The following is an 18,375-nucleotide window of genomic DNA, read 5'->3' as shown; positions in this document are numbered from 1 at the left end:
ATTCTTCAGCTGCATTCAGTAGAGGCATCCAGTTTTAATGTTATGTCAATGATGATAGTTCTTATGGCGCATTTTGAGTGACAATACTCTGTATAATGGCTTCATGTTCTGGGCAGCGAGGCGTTGTGCAATTTTTTCCAGAGTTCAATTATTTGAACTTTGGCCAAGAATCATCTTGCATCAACCAATCAGGAACCAAGCTTTGGTAGTGTTGGGTTCATAATGTGAGCACTGGAAAAATGGATTGCTGCCATTTGTGCTATTCTTGAACTTCATGATATTTTTGTATCTGAACAACAATGAAAACATTTTCCATCCGCAGACTAATGCAGGACAGCAAGTTGTCAAACTTTCTACAGAGAAAAGTACCGCTAAAAGTGTCCGTCACTCATAAGCAGCTCCTGCAGTAGTCAAATAGTCTCTGAATGACTTCATAAATCCAGACACTCTGATGTGCTAATGCATTTTTAGAGTTTTTCAAAATAAATAAACATCATCTGTGTTTTCCATAATGTAAAAATGAGACTAAATACTTTAGACAGAGGCTCCTCCCACAGGCGGCGGGATCAGCTGGTTTATAAATACACCTTTGGACAGCAAAATTGACATGTATCAAACCAGATGCGGTGAATGCAAATTGGCAATGTGAAATGCTTTTGGTGTGAACGCAGCATAAAAAAAGCCAATAACAGTTTATGTCGCCGGTAGGACCTAAAGGCTTCTGGGCTAAGGGACTTCAGGATCACCCAAACATGATGCTTGTATTAGGAAACTCTTTACTGAAGATCTGTTCTGTGTCCACATTTATGCATAAAAAAACAGGTTGGTGCTTTATTTTAACATAAAAAGACACAATAAGCTGTGGAAAATTTATCAAAGAAGTTTGAGATGTTTTGGAAACTCTGTTTGCTCTTTTCGACCAGGTATCACGACCTGGTTTGAGTCATATAGAATTATGCAGAAGTCCAAGACTGGAAGCAATCTCTAAGGTGAACTTGAAAAGGATTCCAGATTTCCCCAAATGTTTGATTGTGCTGTGATCCTTTACCTTTAAATGTTAGGGAGTCTATTGCTTAGCTAATTTTCATGGCAAATCCCTTTATAGTAAGGGACATTTTTGTTCTATTTTTTCTAAAACTCCAGATTAGACAGTTTGCCTCAGTAGAGCATAGAAAAGAACAAATGAGCAGGTAGTCATAGCTTCTATTCAGGGAATGAAAGCAGGCGCATTTAACCTGCATGTAACCTGCTTGTCAGAATGCATCTTTAGCATTTTTCCGAACATCTCTTGCTGTTGTGAATTACACAGCAGGGAACAGTCAGCTCTGTATTAAAACATATGGAAAAACGCTGCCCAAGCTGACTCTGCTGCACTCCAGGGTCGTCTGCTGAGGCGCAGTCTCTTTATGTTCATTAAGTTTGGAGAAACTCATCAGTGGTTTGGTCCACAACTCTATTTCAAGGTATCCAGTAAACTGCAAGATAAACAAGTGCACTAATCATCATCAAGACATTCCTCAGGGATAAGAAATATACTTTAGAGATGAATTAAGGTGCATGGCAGAAACAAGTGTTCATGATTACTTTATGTAGAACGCCCAATAAAAGTACTGCTGCTCATGAGAAGCTTAAGAACTAACTATGAATGATCTACAAGGCTGTGGGTTTACAAGAAGAGCATTGACTGAATGTAAATCCATTGTTTTGCTCACAGAAAGACCCACTTCAACGAAAAAAATATATTTTTGGTGTTTTTCAAATGTTCTCAATAGATTTTTCTTATAATGCAGTACATATATAAAGAAAATTAACCTTAAAGTTGTATTTCTGAGTTTTTCTTTTTACAAATTGTTGTGAATCAGGAGCAGACGAAAAAAATGCAGTTGGTAGCAACAATCAGCAGGACCCGAGATCCCTGCTCCGCTCCATTTGATGCATTTACTAATAGGTGATCCATGAACATCTTTATTTTTCTTTGTCTGTGCTGGCGTCCGGCTCAAAACAGTAAGTCTGGATAGCTCAGATATTGTAAGGGGCTGTAAGCTAGCAGTAGAGCATGTAATCAGATGGATGATGGGAAATGGGGGCAGGCTTACTGCACACCAATCGTTCTGCCCAAAACTAAGAGGTGAAATTCTGATGGACTCCTGTGGCTGTGCTATGTCCTAGAAAACAACCTTTTTTGTTTTTTTGTGGCTAAAACAGCATAATCATATTTAGAAAACCACTGGCAACGCTTTGAAAATAGACCAAAGACGATCAGAGTGCTTTAAACAACATTAAGCCTTTTAGTCAAGCATCTAACAATCACATGGACATGTGTTAAAAGCGCCTCCTTTGATGTATTTATAACACTTTGTTTGCTAAAGAGAAAAAACTGCCAGTTACTGTCTTAAAGCTGGTCTTTGTAAGATCTCAAACAGACCTGTTCCTTTCTGAACAATCCCCTTTGGGGATGGCACTACATCCAAGAAGCCTTCTTCCACTCCTACACCTCAACTCTGCCTTCCCTGACATTTCTAAAATGCTATATTAAGCTGACGGTAAACTCAGAAAACAGAGTACTATCGATAGTAAAAATTTAAAAGGGAAAAAAAAAGCTTCCAAACACCCAGTTAAAGTGCACTCAAAAAGACCACTCTGCAACCCGGCCTTTCAGTGGGAGTAACTGAACTGGGCACATATCTGCAAAAAAACCAGAAGAAGATATATGGTACTTAGCTATTAGCAACCCAACGTTAAAGCACTCCCCAAAAAATAGACATCCTGTTTGTAGCAGGAACATGATCTCCACAGTAACAACCCCAGGCCATCCTGGCACTTTATATCCCTTTTGCGACAGATGGCACAACAGATAAAACTCCTTGGGATAGCACTCATGCAACTTTAAACAATATAAATAAGTAAACTTCGCTGTATTATTCTATACATTCTGTAAAAAAAACCTTTGGAAGAGCATGTGAGGTTCCGAACAGGCCTGAGTGGTCACTCAAATTGTTTTTTACGTTCAACTAAAAGCACTGGCGGTCTGTGGCGCGACACATCAGAGGCACAGCTGCTCTGAAAAACAACAGAGTGATGACAGGCACGATGAGGAGACTACGTTTACTCTCTAAAAACTGCCCTGTTTTCTGGGAAAAGATATAAAAAAAAAAAAAAAAAACTGGGGGAAAAGAGGGAGGGAGGGAGAAGCACTTCCCGGTGGCCCCGTTGCCGTTTCTGGCAGGGCCCATCTGTCGCCTGTGTTCAGACGAATGAATTACAGACAATTAAGATGACAGTGCTGCCACCGAGAAAAACGACAAATACAATCTTTTTTGAAAAAACACAATTTTTCTAATCTTTATGATGATGATGAGGAGCATCATTTTCTACATTCATGTTTAGGTGTGATTTTTTTATCCTGTTATGCTGCATTCACACCAAGCTTGGAAATATGTGTGCTAAGCAGTCACTTCAACTGAATGTACACACCCATATATGGGCGTTTCAGTCGTCTGCGTTCAAAACTCTTGCGTTCACAAGTTGCAACGCAACTTTTAAATCTGTTTTCAGGCTGAACTTTGACCAGTCATTGACGTATCATTTAAAATTTGATCTGGAAGGGCAGTTTGTGCCTGTCCGGAATTATACAATATCAAGTCTTGTATAAATCGAAATAGAGCTGTGAAAGGAAAAGCCTGGAGCAAGATTCGCGAGTACATGCGCTACTATAGGGTAGTGACAGTCCAGTGTGAACACCGCATGCTAAAAGTATGTTCAAGAATATCCCTTTAGTGCATTCTTGAATGTGCATCATATACCCGATGTGTACGTTGCACTGAAGTAGTCAAACTGATTTGTATCAGCCAACTGATCAGCAGCAGCAGAAGAAAACTTCAGTTTAATTTATGAATTTACATCAAGATCTCTCTTTTCAGGAGACTGTGGAACGTATGACGCTTTGGCAGAGTTGTTTTTAAATGTGATTGAATGTTTTTCTTTTCAAATGGAGACACTTGAAAAGCATTTGACTGCTGCCTTGCCGTCCTGCTTTCTCTCCACTCCACCACGGAGGCTTTGACTGGAAGATATTTAACTGGCAATTCGCCTGACATTTTCTCAGACATATGGTACGAGAGGTTCTCTCTGAAGACGGACATGACTTGCTGCTTGGCAGCAGAGCTCGCCCTGGCCACTGGAGGCCAAGTGAGGCAGTGATGCAGGAAATGCTGCTGTGTGTAGCTGTGTGTGCATGTGTGGGCTGATTATCCCCAAGCCTGGTTAAGGTAATGTAGCGTAGAGGAGGGTAAGTCGGCTTGACACTCATCTCTGGATCACAGAGGCTAGCTGCCGCAGGCTAAGGTTTGTGCGTGGATATCATACATGTGTGTCACACTGTGCATTGCTAAAAGACAAAAAAAAAGTATTTTTATACGTCTGTTTATTTGCATGTTTATGACCAAAACACCACAAGCATCTGAGCTAATTTAGTCAGAAATTAAGAAGGAGGAACTGACTGACATCTCGGCAATGTCACAGGTCCGTTACTTACATCATGGTCTGCATGGAGGAGGACAACCTGTACCTGTATAGCAGTAACTAAACTGCTACGTTTGATTGCATGTGAAGGGTGTAGACACACCTTGCCTTAGGTGGTCCACGGACAATCCACTTCATCCCACCCTGACACATCACTGTCTCAGCATCCGATGGCCGGTCATCTTATTTCCGTTGTATTGTAATGTAATGGTATGTAATCGGCATAAAAATACACACAAAAATCTTTTTCCATAGTTATGAAGGAAGTAAATCGTACTGTATACATACAAACTCTTTGTCTCATTTTCAGTGTGACGAGTAACTTGTTGCAAGATAAATATATTCCAGAAACATTTTACTTTATAAGGTAACAAAGTGGTGTAAGGCATCATAAGTGGATGCTTTGTAACAATCTACCATATGATGAAAAGTGAGTAAACACATCTCATGGCCGGCCATGAGATGTGTTTTAACCTGAGCTGCATTTCCATTTAGGTGCTTAAACACTTTCATATCTTCTGTTGTGTTTCACAAAATTGTCTTTCTCCCGTTACTTTTCCACAAAGCCAAAATCCAAAATCTGTGCTAATGCTGACTCTTTTTAACCACCCGTGTGGCATTTTTGTGTGTAAGTCTTTTTGATCTGCCTCAGGTTCTTTGTTTGAAATGCATATCTTAGGATCTTGCACAAAAAATAGGCAATCTATTTTTTTTCTCGTTAAACAGACCATTTTTATGCATATTGACTAAACTGACTAAACCTCAGGGTTGGTCTTCCAAGTGTGGTTTCACGGTTTTAAACCGAAAAAAAAAACATTATTAAACCATAGACCCTCCATTTAAATGCGAAATTCTACATGGTACATTAGCCACTTTAACTGTTATATTCTATTTCTGCATTTGGGTGGGCGGCCGAGATGCAGCGGTAGGGCGGTCGACCCATGTTCGTAATATTGCAGGTTCGATTCCCGCCTTGCACGCCCATGTGTCGAAGTGTCCTTGGGCAAGACACTGAACCCCACCTTGCCTCTGGTGGGAGGTTGGCGCCAGTGTTTGGCAGCGGAGCCACCACCAGTGTGTGACTGTGTGTGTGACTGGGTGAATGGGACTGTGACTGTAAAACGCTTTGGGCCTTCAAAAGAGGCTAGGAAGCGCTATATAAGTACACGCCATTTACCATTTGTTTCAGGGTTTTTTAAATTTCAGACAGGAGTCTTTTAATTTGTAAAAAATCCTGGACAGTAAAATTGTCAGGCAAGGGATTGCTATTGGATTACAAGCAATTTACAGAAAACAGTTCAAGTTTTCTAAAAAACGCATCTAAAAACTGAAAAAAAGGTCAAGAAATAGAAAATATAGGTTGCATCCCTTGTCTTTACAGTAATACTGCAAAGCTGGGCTCAATCAAGCTGTCAAACTTTAGCTTGAATGACAATCCAAATATGATATACCCATCATCATGTAAACAATGTCAAAAATATTGAATTGTTTGCTTTCAAAGGTTGACATGCATCTATCAAAAAAGTGTTTTAACGCCCTGGACAGGATTAATCTGAGACACAGATTTGTCTCCCAAATAAATTTAAGGATTGGCCCAATAATGTTTTTAAAGACCCACTTCAATCATCTTTTGATCTAAATTCAGGAAACCTGCGCTTCACCTCTGCTTCCAACATACTTTCACATGAAAGTTCAGAGGTCTTGGGCGCGACCCAAAGAATTTTACAGCTTTTGTTAAATATCTGGCTTTGCTAACCTAATTGTTTTAAACACTGTCATCAAAAGTGATCACTTTTTTTCATGATCTGACGTGACGTGAAATGCTTGAGGCCCTATTCATGGTACAACTCTTGTGTCCACTGTTTTACAATGTAAACGTGAGTTGCCTTTTTCATTAAACTCCCTTAGATTGCATGGCCCACATGACTTGAATTCAGCAAAGATATATTTCAAAGGTCAACTGCAAACATTTTTAGGAAGCAGTCCTCCTTGACACTTAAAAAAGAAGTATTCAATTACAAGTTCAAGACACTTCATTTTGAAGCCCCCAGAGACTATGTCCATCTTTTTTGTCCAGTTAGCGCCTTTAGACTTGATTATCTGCTGTATCCATTTATCCCTCGTGTGAACCAGCCTGAGTTCTTCTGCGTTCATTTCAGCTGTGAGAGCTGCTGGAGGATTTCTGAGAAAAGCTGACAGCAAGTTTAAGCCACAATTATGACTCTGTATCAGTTTCAACACAAATCCAGAGTCAAGGTCGGTATGTATGAAAAGACACTTTCAATTACGTTTTCATATTTCAGGATATAAGAACTTTAATTCTGTTTGGCTGCTGAACTTTTTTTCCATACAGCTGTAAAACTAGGACTGACATCTTTTAAACCATTTTCTGACTTTGATTTGCAGATTGTTCTGGCCTCCTGCAAATCCCGGTACAATCCCGAACCAAAACGGGACATGAACAGACATCTGGATGCAGCTTTCAACAGTTGACTCAATGGTAAATGTGAAATGTGAGACATAGGATTATGGAAACTAACCCATAGTTGGCGACTGGAGACGTGAATAGGAACGTGACATTCTGGATGCATGAATTTTCTACAGAAGGGTACTTATACGATCCACCACCTCCTTATTTTACTCACTGCTGATTACATAGGTTGGCTGCAGTTTCTGATTGTCTGGACCTGGGATGAGAAGTGTTATTAGGGTATTGTATGTTTTAGCCAATAAATGAGACCCTGACAACTTTAGCTCAGAAGAATAGTACAGTAATCAATTTGCAAAACAAATATGAATGTGGTTCAAAGCGGTGATATTTTCTGCCAAATAGTGGAATTTTGTCACCAAATTTTGCTGCCCTGTCATATATATTTGTAAAAATTTCCACAACCAATTGCATTGTTTGTGGACATTCTACCCTGCGACAGACTGGCGACCTGTCCAGGTTGTCCCCTGCCTTCGCCCACAAGTGGCCGGGATAGGCTCCGGCAGCCCCGTGACCCCGAAAGGGAAAAACGGTTAAGAAAATGAATGAATGAACAATTGCATTGTCCAAAAAGTACTTGACCTGTTGTTTATTTTATCAAACGTCTCTTTTTAAATGTTACTCGATACCCAAAAACCTTTGGTGGAGTGAAAGTGATTCACAACAGATCATCATCTAAGCTTTCTCTTAATATTTTTTATTAGATTTGGACAATAGAAAAAAATGTTAACCTATTTCTTGGAAGCTAAAACTCTTGGCTATCCATTTACAAGGGGTGGTGTACATTTAGTCTATGGGGAAAAAAAAAAAAAACAGCATCCCGCACAAGATACCTGCAGTTTTTGGGCTTTCTCAAACCAACATCTCCACCATCTGTCCCCTCTTGACAATCGTGGTTCCCGTTTATTCCTTTTTAATGTTGTTGCTCTCCTAAAACAAAACTGCAATGTCTCCATTTGACACATCTGAAAGTTTCACACAAAAATGACCCAAATTGACACAGATTCAGCTGCAGAATCACTTCATTGTACACTGGCTTCATCTGTAGTAGCAGAAGGAGAAGAAAACTTATTACCTGCATGCTGTGTGCGTTTTTCTTGCAAAGCATTATTGACTCCCTGCTGACAAATATATATGGGTAATATACTAGAAAAACCAGTGGTGAAAACCTACAGTGGAGAGATGAGTCTGATGCTTAAAATGCATGTTTTACCAGACAGATGAGATGTGTTAGAACACCAGGTTATCAACAGCATGAGTGCATACACATATATATCAAGTGTCTTTCATAAAACAAGCCAAAATCCCCCATAAACCGAGGAGCTGTAAAGTCAGGCGAGCGCTGGATGGAGCCTTGACACATCAGCAAATCAGCCGAACGAGCCTCAAGTGCACACATGCAGCTACCAAAAACAAATAAATAAATAAAGCGGCTTTTATTGAAAGCCCAGAAAGGCTCGGTGATCAACCTCCAACAACCAAAAGAGCCACGGTGATTTAGTGCAGCAAAAATCCATTATGGCTCCATCCAGAGGTAATGACTTTTTCAAGCCTTCCAGCTGATTCTCCAGAACAAGAGTGGGAGGAGAAAACACACACAGTGAACAAATCAGGCTTTTGTACTGAACAGTATGGGGCCCTAAAGAGTCCATGCAGACCTCACCTCCTTTCCAGGTCTTTTATCTCCTCAATCACACAGCAGTGGAGCAGACAGCTGCAGCTCAGACTCCACTAAACAAATCAGCAACAATCAAAGCCAAGATTTTGATTTGCTGCACGTTTATCATGCAGCAAAGGGCTTTAAAGCTGGTTTAAACGGCCTCCGGTGAGAAGTTGAATGTCTCACTTCGATGACATGAACGTACACACTTGTGCAAAAACTGGTACACTTCACTGTGGCTGAAACGAAAAAATCTGGCCTCAAGGGGAAAACAAAAGTGCAAAAACTTCCTACAGCTTTATGGTTCTCAAACCTGATTTTAACTGTTTATCAGAAATGTGTAAGCTTCAAAAATAAACTCCAAAATATTGTGGAAACCTAATGCAACATTTCTCAATTTATTTGGTTTGCAAGAAAAAGCAATACATGTATCCATACTGAACAAACTCTAACATTTGTTTTTATTTCTTACTGTACTTCCTAATATTAATTCTTTTTTTTGTAATTCCTTTTAGTTAGAGTTTTGGTCAGTTTTAGAGTACTCTGTCACATTTCACGCAGGGAGATTTTCATAATGGGAACTTAACAAAAAAAACCTTGTAGGTGTTCATATTATAAATCATAATAGAAATCTTGTTGTCTTCTATCCCTCAGAAAAAAACTCAAATTAAAACAGTCCTACAAATTAAAATAATTTCACACATTTCTATTTTCTTTTTGGGCTAAAAAATAAGTAAATCTTTAGATATCTAAATGCACACATTTGGGTTCACTCAAGTGCATCAAGTCAACATGACATGAATGGGAAATAATGTTAAACAATAATGTTAAACAATCAGTAAGCCGAACCAGCCAAACAACCAAAGAAAGTACTGATGAGAAATACAAAGTTGGGTTGATTCAATGGAGATGATCGGAAATGGGCATAAATACTGAAACAACTGTGATAATTTCAAAACAGAAACTAGGTATGAATAAGGACAGAAACAGAAAACATCAGAGGCGTAGCTCAAAAACCACATCATCAGATCCAACACCAGAAACCTAAACTCGAGCCACATAAAATAATAAACCCCAACCAGGATGTAATCATTTTTTTAACTTAACATCAAGCCAAAAAACTTCTTCAGACTGCTGCACTTGAAGCCCCTTTTTGCTCAGAGTTTGCCTCACAAGCACCTCTCTTGCTCTGAGCATTACAACACGCTCGGCTCTCGGTGCCGCTGTGATGTCAGGCAGCGCCTCTCCTTTGACTTTGATGGCAAAGTGTAAAAATACAGCAGAGCTGTAAAACAGATTCCTCGCAGATGGATTTGTAAGACGAGATTTATATTGATTCTGTGATGCTGGTTATACTGCATTGTGAATTAAATAAAACGTGCAAGAGCAACTGTGGGTGGATGTAAATATAAAACTTGTCTGCTGCGCTAAACTCCATCTGCAGCGGCTGGATGAAAGCGTTAGTGTGCAGCAGGAGCATCATTAGGGAGCAGAAATCCTTTATGGAAACACCGAGTCCTGCTGCTTTAAATCAGATGCATAAAAATGCATGTGATCTTTTGTTTGTAACCAAAATTTGTGACTGATGTCAGACTTTTCGGTACAAAATCAGTTTCTTAGCACGACTTGAAATGAATTTGACACAACACACAGGTCTGTAAAAGCTCATTAGGACTTATCCTTGATTAGAACCAGCTCCAGGCCAATGCAGTAATTGCCACCACCTAAATTATTACAGCACAGTTCTTCACTGAGGTAAATAACAAACTCTAATCCTGTAAAGTGGCTAATTAAAAGGTGTCGGGGGTTCATGGTACTTTACATCGTACTTGCAGAGTGTAATAAAGGACCTGCATTATTAAAGGGTCAGAGTGGCACATTTTCAGAAAACACAACAAAAGCTACAAAGATGTAGAAGAAACTAGCTTCAAAACTAAGCTCTCTGAATTCACACCACTGGAAGAGATCAAACGCCACCACTTCTCCAGCCGAAGAGTCTCCGACTGCGTTTGGAGTCAGAGTGCACAAATACATAAACCAAGTCCTGAGCTGCTCTTGTTGGCCCCCCTTGGCCCCGATCTGTTCCCACATCATCACTACAGAGGCTTCCTTCTCAGCTGCAAAAGCAGAAAGATAAGCACAACCTGGATGTAACCCAAAATGAAAGCTCAGCATGTACAAAAGCCACTTTAATCCTCTTCAGTGCCTCAGTGTGATCAACAGGCCCCTGTTCACTAATTAATTTAAGATCCATTCTGCAATGCCTAAAAAAGGTATGCAATCAATAAATAAAATGTGTGCACTGTGCAGCATGATTACATGACCGGCCTCCTGCAGCATCGATCGCTTCCTCTGAACGCGCTCACAGAGGACTCCATTTAGCATCTCTCACACCAGCAACACAGCTGTGAAGACTGTCCCCCTCCAAAGGGGGAAACAGAGACTATGTTTGAAGAAAAAAAAGTCCCCAAACAACAAATGTTTGGAAGCATTGATTTCTCTACAACAATGCATCCTGCAGTGAGGTGGAAAACACACCTAACGGACTGCCTTTTGTCTAGCTATTCTAATAAACTTACCTTTCATACCGAATTTGGAGCGCCGGCCGTATTTGTTGATGAGAACAAAAAGGACGAGGAGAAGGATGCAGGCGAAGCCGGCCAAGCCCACAGCAATGGTGACCTGAAAGACAGGAAATTTACCCATAAGGGAGACTAAAAAAGCATCACATTCAGCCTTAAATATTAGTTTAAAACACTGAATGTTTTCACTTTGTTTTGGACTGAAGTTTATGACAGTCTAACTCATAGAATCATTGATAAATCTACAGTAAAGAACATTATTGAGATGAAAAAACATGGACTATCTATGCAGAATTACAGTGGTTCAACTCTTAGAAAGTCAGCATAATATCAAGCATTTAAAATGTGTGGGGTTTTTTTCTTGATAAAAAAAAACTTTTTCAACCAACAGTCAAAGTGTACAGTGTAACTCACTTAAAAAACCTAAATAAAACTGTTGACAAAATGTCTCTGCTATTTTTTTTCCTCTTTCACAGTAATACAGTTTTTTAATGACGTAATAGACTTCCTTACTGACATGTAAAGACATACAGACTTTTATGGCGTTTTGAACCACAGTTTCATTTATTTTTTTGTCTTTGAATCCTTGTTTAGTTTATGTACATGTTTGAGGATAACATTTTTTTTTTCCATTAGCAGAGGAAGAAAAACATGAAACTTGATCTGTAGATCCCATATCTATGTTAATTTGTATGTTATAGAACCTTTATACAAGCTTTTTAAAGACACACTAAGCATCTTTTGATCTATTGTAAAAACGTCCACAGTGGTGTTACATTTATGTTTTTCTCTGGCAAAATAAAAAAAAAAATATCTGTGTTGTTTTCTTGGACAGTATCTGAAGAGAGGCAATGGTTCCCGGCCCCCCTTCCCGTCACCCATAACAGCGCTCTGTTTACACTCTCTCCCACTGGCTTACAGTCCCTCCCACCCCTGATCTAACATTACCGATGCAACAAAAAAATATCGGAGCTATCCAGCCGTACAGTTTAGAGCTGGAGACCAGCTCAGACGAGGAAAATGAAGATGTAGATGGGTATAGTAGACAACATGTGGAAGCATCAGAATCGAACAGAGCAGGACGTTTGTGGCCTGGCTGGCGGATTTTTCTGTGTCACAAATAAGACCTTTTTCTTTTTTTTCCTTTTTTGTCTGATCTTGAGCTTGATTTTATTCATCAATGTTCTCCATCATCAAGAACATCATAAAAACATCAAAATTCTCAGTTAACTGTGATTGGCTGGATGCTTTAATTTAAAAAAGTCTGGAACTGAGAGACTTGGATGAAATAATTGCATAAATGTCACAGAGAATTGTGCAAAAATGTGGTTATATAAGTAATTTATTTTGTGGTAATCGCCAGATTCGTGCTTTTGTCTTTAGGTTAAGTGTCTTCAACAGATATCCAACTCTCACAGTTTTATTTCTCGACTCTTCACTTATCTCACTGAATAACAAAGAGCTTCTGAGAAGTTGGAGGCACTCGTGAAGATTTCTTTTCTAAATGTCCTAATCATATTTAAGTTTCAGGGGACAAGGGGGGGAGCTGCAACTGTTCTGTCAGGAATTTAAAGACCCAGAAAATGTTTGAAGATGTCGGCGGACCCCCTCACTAACGGCGTTCTGGAATGACTGCAAGCTGTTGCAGCTCACTTTCCCCAGAAGACGGCCTGCAGTTACAGCGTTTCCATTTTCTACATCTCAACGTGGATGAGAAAGTAACAAGAAACCCCCACAGTTATCATTATTATGGTTAAAATCCAAGAAATGCAGATTTCTTTTTGCCTATTATAAAAATGATATGACTTGTTAATTTTTGTATGTTTCAGTACTGAACTTAAGAAACCAACATTCATTTTAAATACTCAAAGACTGCTTTAAATGTTTTACAATTCTCTCTAAGTTTTTGACTCACTGTAGGGGTAAAATTGGTTCGGGTCATAGAGGTTAGACTTTGCAAGGATATTTGTTCTCACTCCATTTTTTTTTTAATCGCTCCTCCTATATGTCAAAATCAAAATATTGTCATAATCGTTTTCATAAATGATATAGATATTCAGGGGACTGCAGATAAAAATATAACATTTTCTTTTGCTGGCATAAATCCATGTTACAGTCGGAAAAATCTTTTAATTTGAAATATACAATAACACGAAATTTTCGTTTCATACTAAACATTGTGAACAAAAATAAAAGAGTAAAAGCAGCTTTTTCTGAAAACGTGAAGTATTTTTCGCTCACTCCATCCTCACAGCGTCAGTTTTGTACCCACAAACAAAAAGTCCTTCATGGACAGCGGATGGTAAATGGACTGTACTTGTATTGCACTTTTCTACTCCATTTGACCACTCAAAGAGCTTTTACACTACAAGCCATATTCAACCATTCACAAAGCACAAATTTTTTTCCCACAGTGTTTCTTTTCATAAAGTACTTTTCCTCCCTCACACCCCGCTGAACACATATCTCCTGAAGGTGTGGGCTTTGGTCTTTTGCCTTCAGGCTGGCGAGCGGTGGCAGGAATCAAACCACCGGCCGTCTGATGATAGCTGGATAAGCTGATTTACCGGAGCGTCTGGCGAAAAACAAATTCTACGGTGATTTTGGCAAACAAAGAGGCTTGGGGGGGATTCTTTTACGAGGAGATCATACGTGACCAACTCAACGTTACACCTTTAAACTAAAGCTCTTTTATACAGTCATGTGTAAGCCTTTGTGTCTTCTTAACTGTTACTACTATATATTAATTGAGATATTATGGCCGTCTGGGTGATCGAGTTTCTGATAATGAGAATGTTCTAAAGTGGATAATGGTTTCCTTCATTACCCTCACTGCCCTGTTATGTGAATGGGTAACAGAAAAGCGCTGGTTAAGTACGTGAACTTGTAGGACGAGTAGAAGTCAATTTGGTACGCCAGGAGGGTTTGGAGCCGAGCATCTAAACAACATTAAAACCTTTTCAGAAAAACTGTTAAATTACTTTCTCCTTAAATGAAATGAGAATGTGTCTTCTTCGTGGATCATTAGGAGGATTTTATTTTTTATTATATTGTGCTTTTGTTTTCCCACCATCCAGCCATTATTGAATCCTGTTTTGAAATGTTATAAAACCCCGCAGCAGCAGGACTTCTGTCGAAATCTTTTTCTTGAGCTGTCATCAAATTAGCAAAAAAAAAAAATGAGCTGGCTGTCTTTTTTAGAGAAATATGCGAGAGTTGAGGAGATACATCTTTCTCAGTTAGCAAAAGCAGAGACGGTGACACATTACATCCAGGCAATTTAGATGTAAATAGTTTTTACTCCAACGGGTCGTTGCCATGGCATTTGTCACAGCAGGCAACTGGTCATGGCAGTAAAAAGAAGAAAAAAAAAACATACGTGTAATTAATAATCCTGTAAAAGGCAGCACCATCCTAAAACTGAAGTGTGGCACCAGAACGACAGCAGCCCCTTATTAATGTTATTAATCACACCTATGTGGTTCCTCTCATATGTCAAAATGTCTGACATTAATAAGTCTATTAACGGCCCATTAATGGTAGCTCTATCTATTTTAGTTCAGCAAGGCTAGTTCAGAAAGTCTGTGACATATGTGTAATAAAGAGGTCCATTTTTACCCAGATTTACTGAGAGCAGACGGTTTGTTGAGCCTGAAAAGAGACTATCGCAGTTTCTGCTTGGATGTCTAGAGAAATCTTTATGGCTTTTTTTCTCCCCTTATTTTCTCCTTCATATGCTCCTTGCCAGCCCCTTTATTATTTTGAGATTTCTTCTCTCTTATGTGCATCTTTTATTATTTTGAATTTTGCATAAGCTGCTTCATCTGCCTTTGGTTTACACCATAGACGTACCCACTAAATTTAAAAACCTAGCAACCTTTATTTTTTTTAAATTTTCTTCTGTTTTTCCCTTTTGTGTTTCATTGATACCTATTGAGCTTTTAGGGCAGGAGGGAGGAATTTAAATGATGCCAAACTTTTCTTTTACCATTTGTAGGAGTGATGGACTCTCAAAAGAGAAAAAGTTTGGACAACATAGTGTTACCAAGGTTTTTTTTTTGCTTAATAACAGCATAATCACAATGAAAAAAGACCACTGGGAACACTTTTAAAAGAGCTCAAAAGATAATCGGGTGGGATTTAAGGAAGCTTTTAAGAGTTACACCCCAGCTCTACACCCGGTTTCACCATCATGATTAAAAGAATAGGGGCAATCTTTCAGATAGAAAGGGCCAAAGTTAACGTTTGAGACTTGTTTTATAAATGTTTAGTTTGTGTTCAAAAGCAATAAATACATGGGTTTTGCAGTTTTGTGTTGTACACCCAACTATTAATCTCTTTGTAATGTCATGTCATCATAGATGTCAATGAATGATCACCTGATTAGTTTCAAGGCCAAAAATAAAGAGCACTGCCTAGTTCTCCTTTTTTTTTCAATGTTTTTTTTTGTTCTTACAGAAAGCCTAGTTTGTACTTCAGCTGCTGCCTCAATTCCAACTTTTATAGCTCTTCCTTTTGGTCCTCAATTTAAAGAGTGAAGCCCCCTTTTTGAGCTGGTTCCAAGGCCAAAGTCTGACGTAGTTCCAGCTGTTTGGCTTTTCACCACCTGAACACAGGCTTCTGGCTCCCATGGCTCCTAAAACAAGTGGCTGACAAGACTCAACTCTGTTGAGTGAAATGAAAAATCATTTTGATGTCATCACTTGGGGACCAGCATTGAAACTACAGCAGAAGCTGGTCCAAAGAAGAGAAACTGTGTTCTAGAGCGTTGTTTTTTTCCCCTTAAAGAAGCCTACAGAGAAAACCTACTTTCTTTGAAAAAAAGAATTAAAGGCCCATAAATAGATGACTTTTCTAAATGTAAAATGAGAGCAAGTTCAAAAGGACTAGAAAAGTAGTGGAAAGGACACCGTGAACTGCTTTATGTTTGCATTCTCTGCTCTAGCGCTCCTTTCCCTTCCTCTCTAGATTGTGGTAGTTAGGTGTCATTTAAGATTCAATTCAATTCAATTTTATTGATATAACCCAAACTCAACTTTGTTAAACAAATGACGTGGAAACAACTGGACTGTAATCAATTAGAACCTCTTTGATTTTGCATCATCATTGTAAAAAAAATAATAAAAAGAAATTTTTGAGGATGTGTTTCATGAGATTCATTGTAGAAACAAAGTCTGCCTTTCACGTAATTTTCTCAGTTTGATTGTAAAAGTTGTGGTTTTGCAGCTCGGACAACTAACATTTTCAGCCCCAGAAGAGGCCCCTTGCAAACAAATGTGGTTTGGCTTTGTGTGGAATCAGTCTCTGCTGAGACCAGGGTGCCCTCTTGAGAAGCTGTTTTGTCAATGTTATTGGGAAGGAAACTCACCCCAAATGTGTCTTCATCCTGTTGGCCTGAAACACCATCTGATGGTAGACCTGCCACAAAGAAGCAGAAAAATGGGCATCAGTGACTCTCTGAGAAACGGCGGTTTTCTTCTACACTCTGGTTAATGCAGATAATGGTTCCACCCCCTGATGCCCATTCTCAGGCAAATGACTTGGTAGTTACAAAGGAAAGCGGATACGACAGGATAAAAGCTTTTACAAATAGGCAGTGGTTCCCCTGCATGAATGTGTTTGCACACCTATTATGACTTGAAATAAAAATAAGATTCCCACAGCTACAACCTGACAGACTGAAGCTATTTCAAGTTGTAGTGCACAGGATTTAAATGAATATATTAACGTTTAGCGCAGGGAATCTTTGTGGTTTCTTCTTAAGTCTGTCATTTCTGTTTCCTTTTTTTGCCTTAAAACATTAGAAAGTCTAGAACAAACACTTCAAATTCAAGCTATAATTTGACATTTATAACAGCGCAGACAATTTTTTATTGTCCAACTCGAGCCTTTCATCAATGCCATCGAAGCCACATTGTGTCCAAATACAAAACAAAGCAGATGAAACGCAGACAAAAAGCAGCAAAAGAAAACACTTATACAGGCAGGAAAAGAGTAGCGGATACCGACTGAGGTGCCAAAGGTAACATTTGGTAAGACGGAACCGGCTGCCAGACTCAAAAACTGGACCAAACAAACGGAAACTACGGTTAAGCTTGGTTTACTGAGATCAGGTAGCATATCAGTGCAGATGCTCAGATTCTGCATTCAAATAAACAACGGCTTTGGCAATCATAAACAGTTTGACATGTGTCATGAGACTGATAAATAGAAGGAAATAAACAAAAATGACCAAATCTCAAGTTTAATTCAACGTTCACAACAGCCTCGGAAATGCATGTTAAGGGACCAAGTCTATGTAAACGTGCGTAAAGCATGTTCCAGGCTTCTGCGTTCAAAACTGTCACATTCAGTTTTTAAGACAACATGAGCGCACGTTGAAGTTAAACCAGTTAAACTTTGACCAATCAGGGACTCGAATTTGGTAGTGTTGTAGGGGTAGCATCTTTTTCAATTCACAGAAGTGCCAGAGGGTTAAAAAATGATCATGGAGGAAAAATTAATAATTGTGGTTTGTGCTTAGCTGGAATTCTATGACACTAAGTCTTTCATTCATCGGAATAGAGCTGTGAAAGAAAAAGCCTGAGCAAGATTCACGAGATTTGAACCGCTTTGACGTTTCGCACCATGGCTCCTCAAACTATGAGTACGTGCGCTAGTATTGATTAGTGACAGTCCAGTGTGAACACTGCATGCTAAAGGAACCTTTAAGAAAGCTGTTTAGAGCATTTTTGACCACGCATCACATGCCCAATAAGTATGTAACATTATACCTCTTTTGAGGATATCTGAATTGTTGTGGATAAGATATCAGCCAACTGCCTCAGAAGGTGCAGAGTTACAAAGTAACAAAAAAGTAAGAGCTACCCAACCTCCATCTTCTTTCCAGCCCTTATCCCTCTCCTTCCACTGTCCTCCTCTCTACTCAGCAGTGTCAGTATCAGCCAGGCTGTCAGTCAACCCCCCCACAAGACTGAATTCACACACAAGAAGCTGTGTCAGTGAGTGTATGCCAACATGGAGCAGCAGACTGCCTCATGCAGCTTCCCGCACACTCCATCCGTCTCCGTCACTGCAGCCTGCAGCTTCGTAATCAATGGCTGATTAGAAAAAATGGGCTCATA

The 18,375-nt window shown here is 39.3% G+C and overlaps 1 protein-coding gene across 3 annotated transcripts in view; it reads right to left on the bottom strand.

Annotated features, from left to right (window-relative positions):
• ntrk3 (neurotrophic receptor tyrosine kinase 3) overlaps positions 1 to 18,375 on the bottom strand; it is a 229,911-nt gene that overhangs the window by 93,674 nt on the left and 117,862 nt on the right. For 2 of the 3 annotated variants that reach the window (XM_023953662.1, XM_023953664.1), the window contains exons 10-11: positions 16,620 to 16,669; positions 11,249 to 11,351 (exon numbers count right to left, since the gene is read on the bottom strand). In XM_023953662.1, the coding sequence (XP_023809430.1) occupies positions 11,249 to 11,351; positions 16,620 to 16,669 (153 nt within the window). The remainder of the gene's footprint in view (positions 1 to 11,248; positions 11,352 to 16,619; positions 16,670 to 18,375) is intronic. The other variant, XM_023953663.1, reaches the window with a different exon arrangement.

This window comes from Oryzias latipes, chromosome 3 (genome assembly GCF_002234675.1).
Source record: "Oryzias latipes chromosome 3, ASM223467v1".
NCBI classification, from domain to species: domain Eukaryota; kingdom Metazoa; phylum Chordata; class Actinopteri; order Beloniformes; family Adrianichthyidae; genus Oryzias; species Oryzias latipes.
Note: the sequence above shows the minus strand (reverse complement) of the source record. Positions and strands in the feature narration are given on the sequence as shown.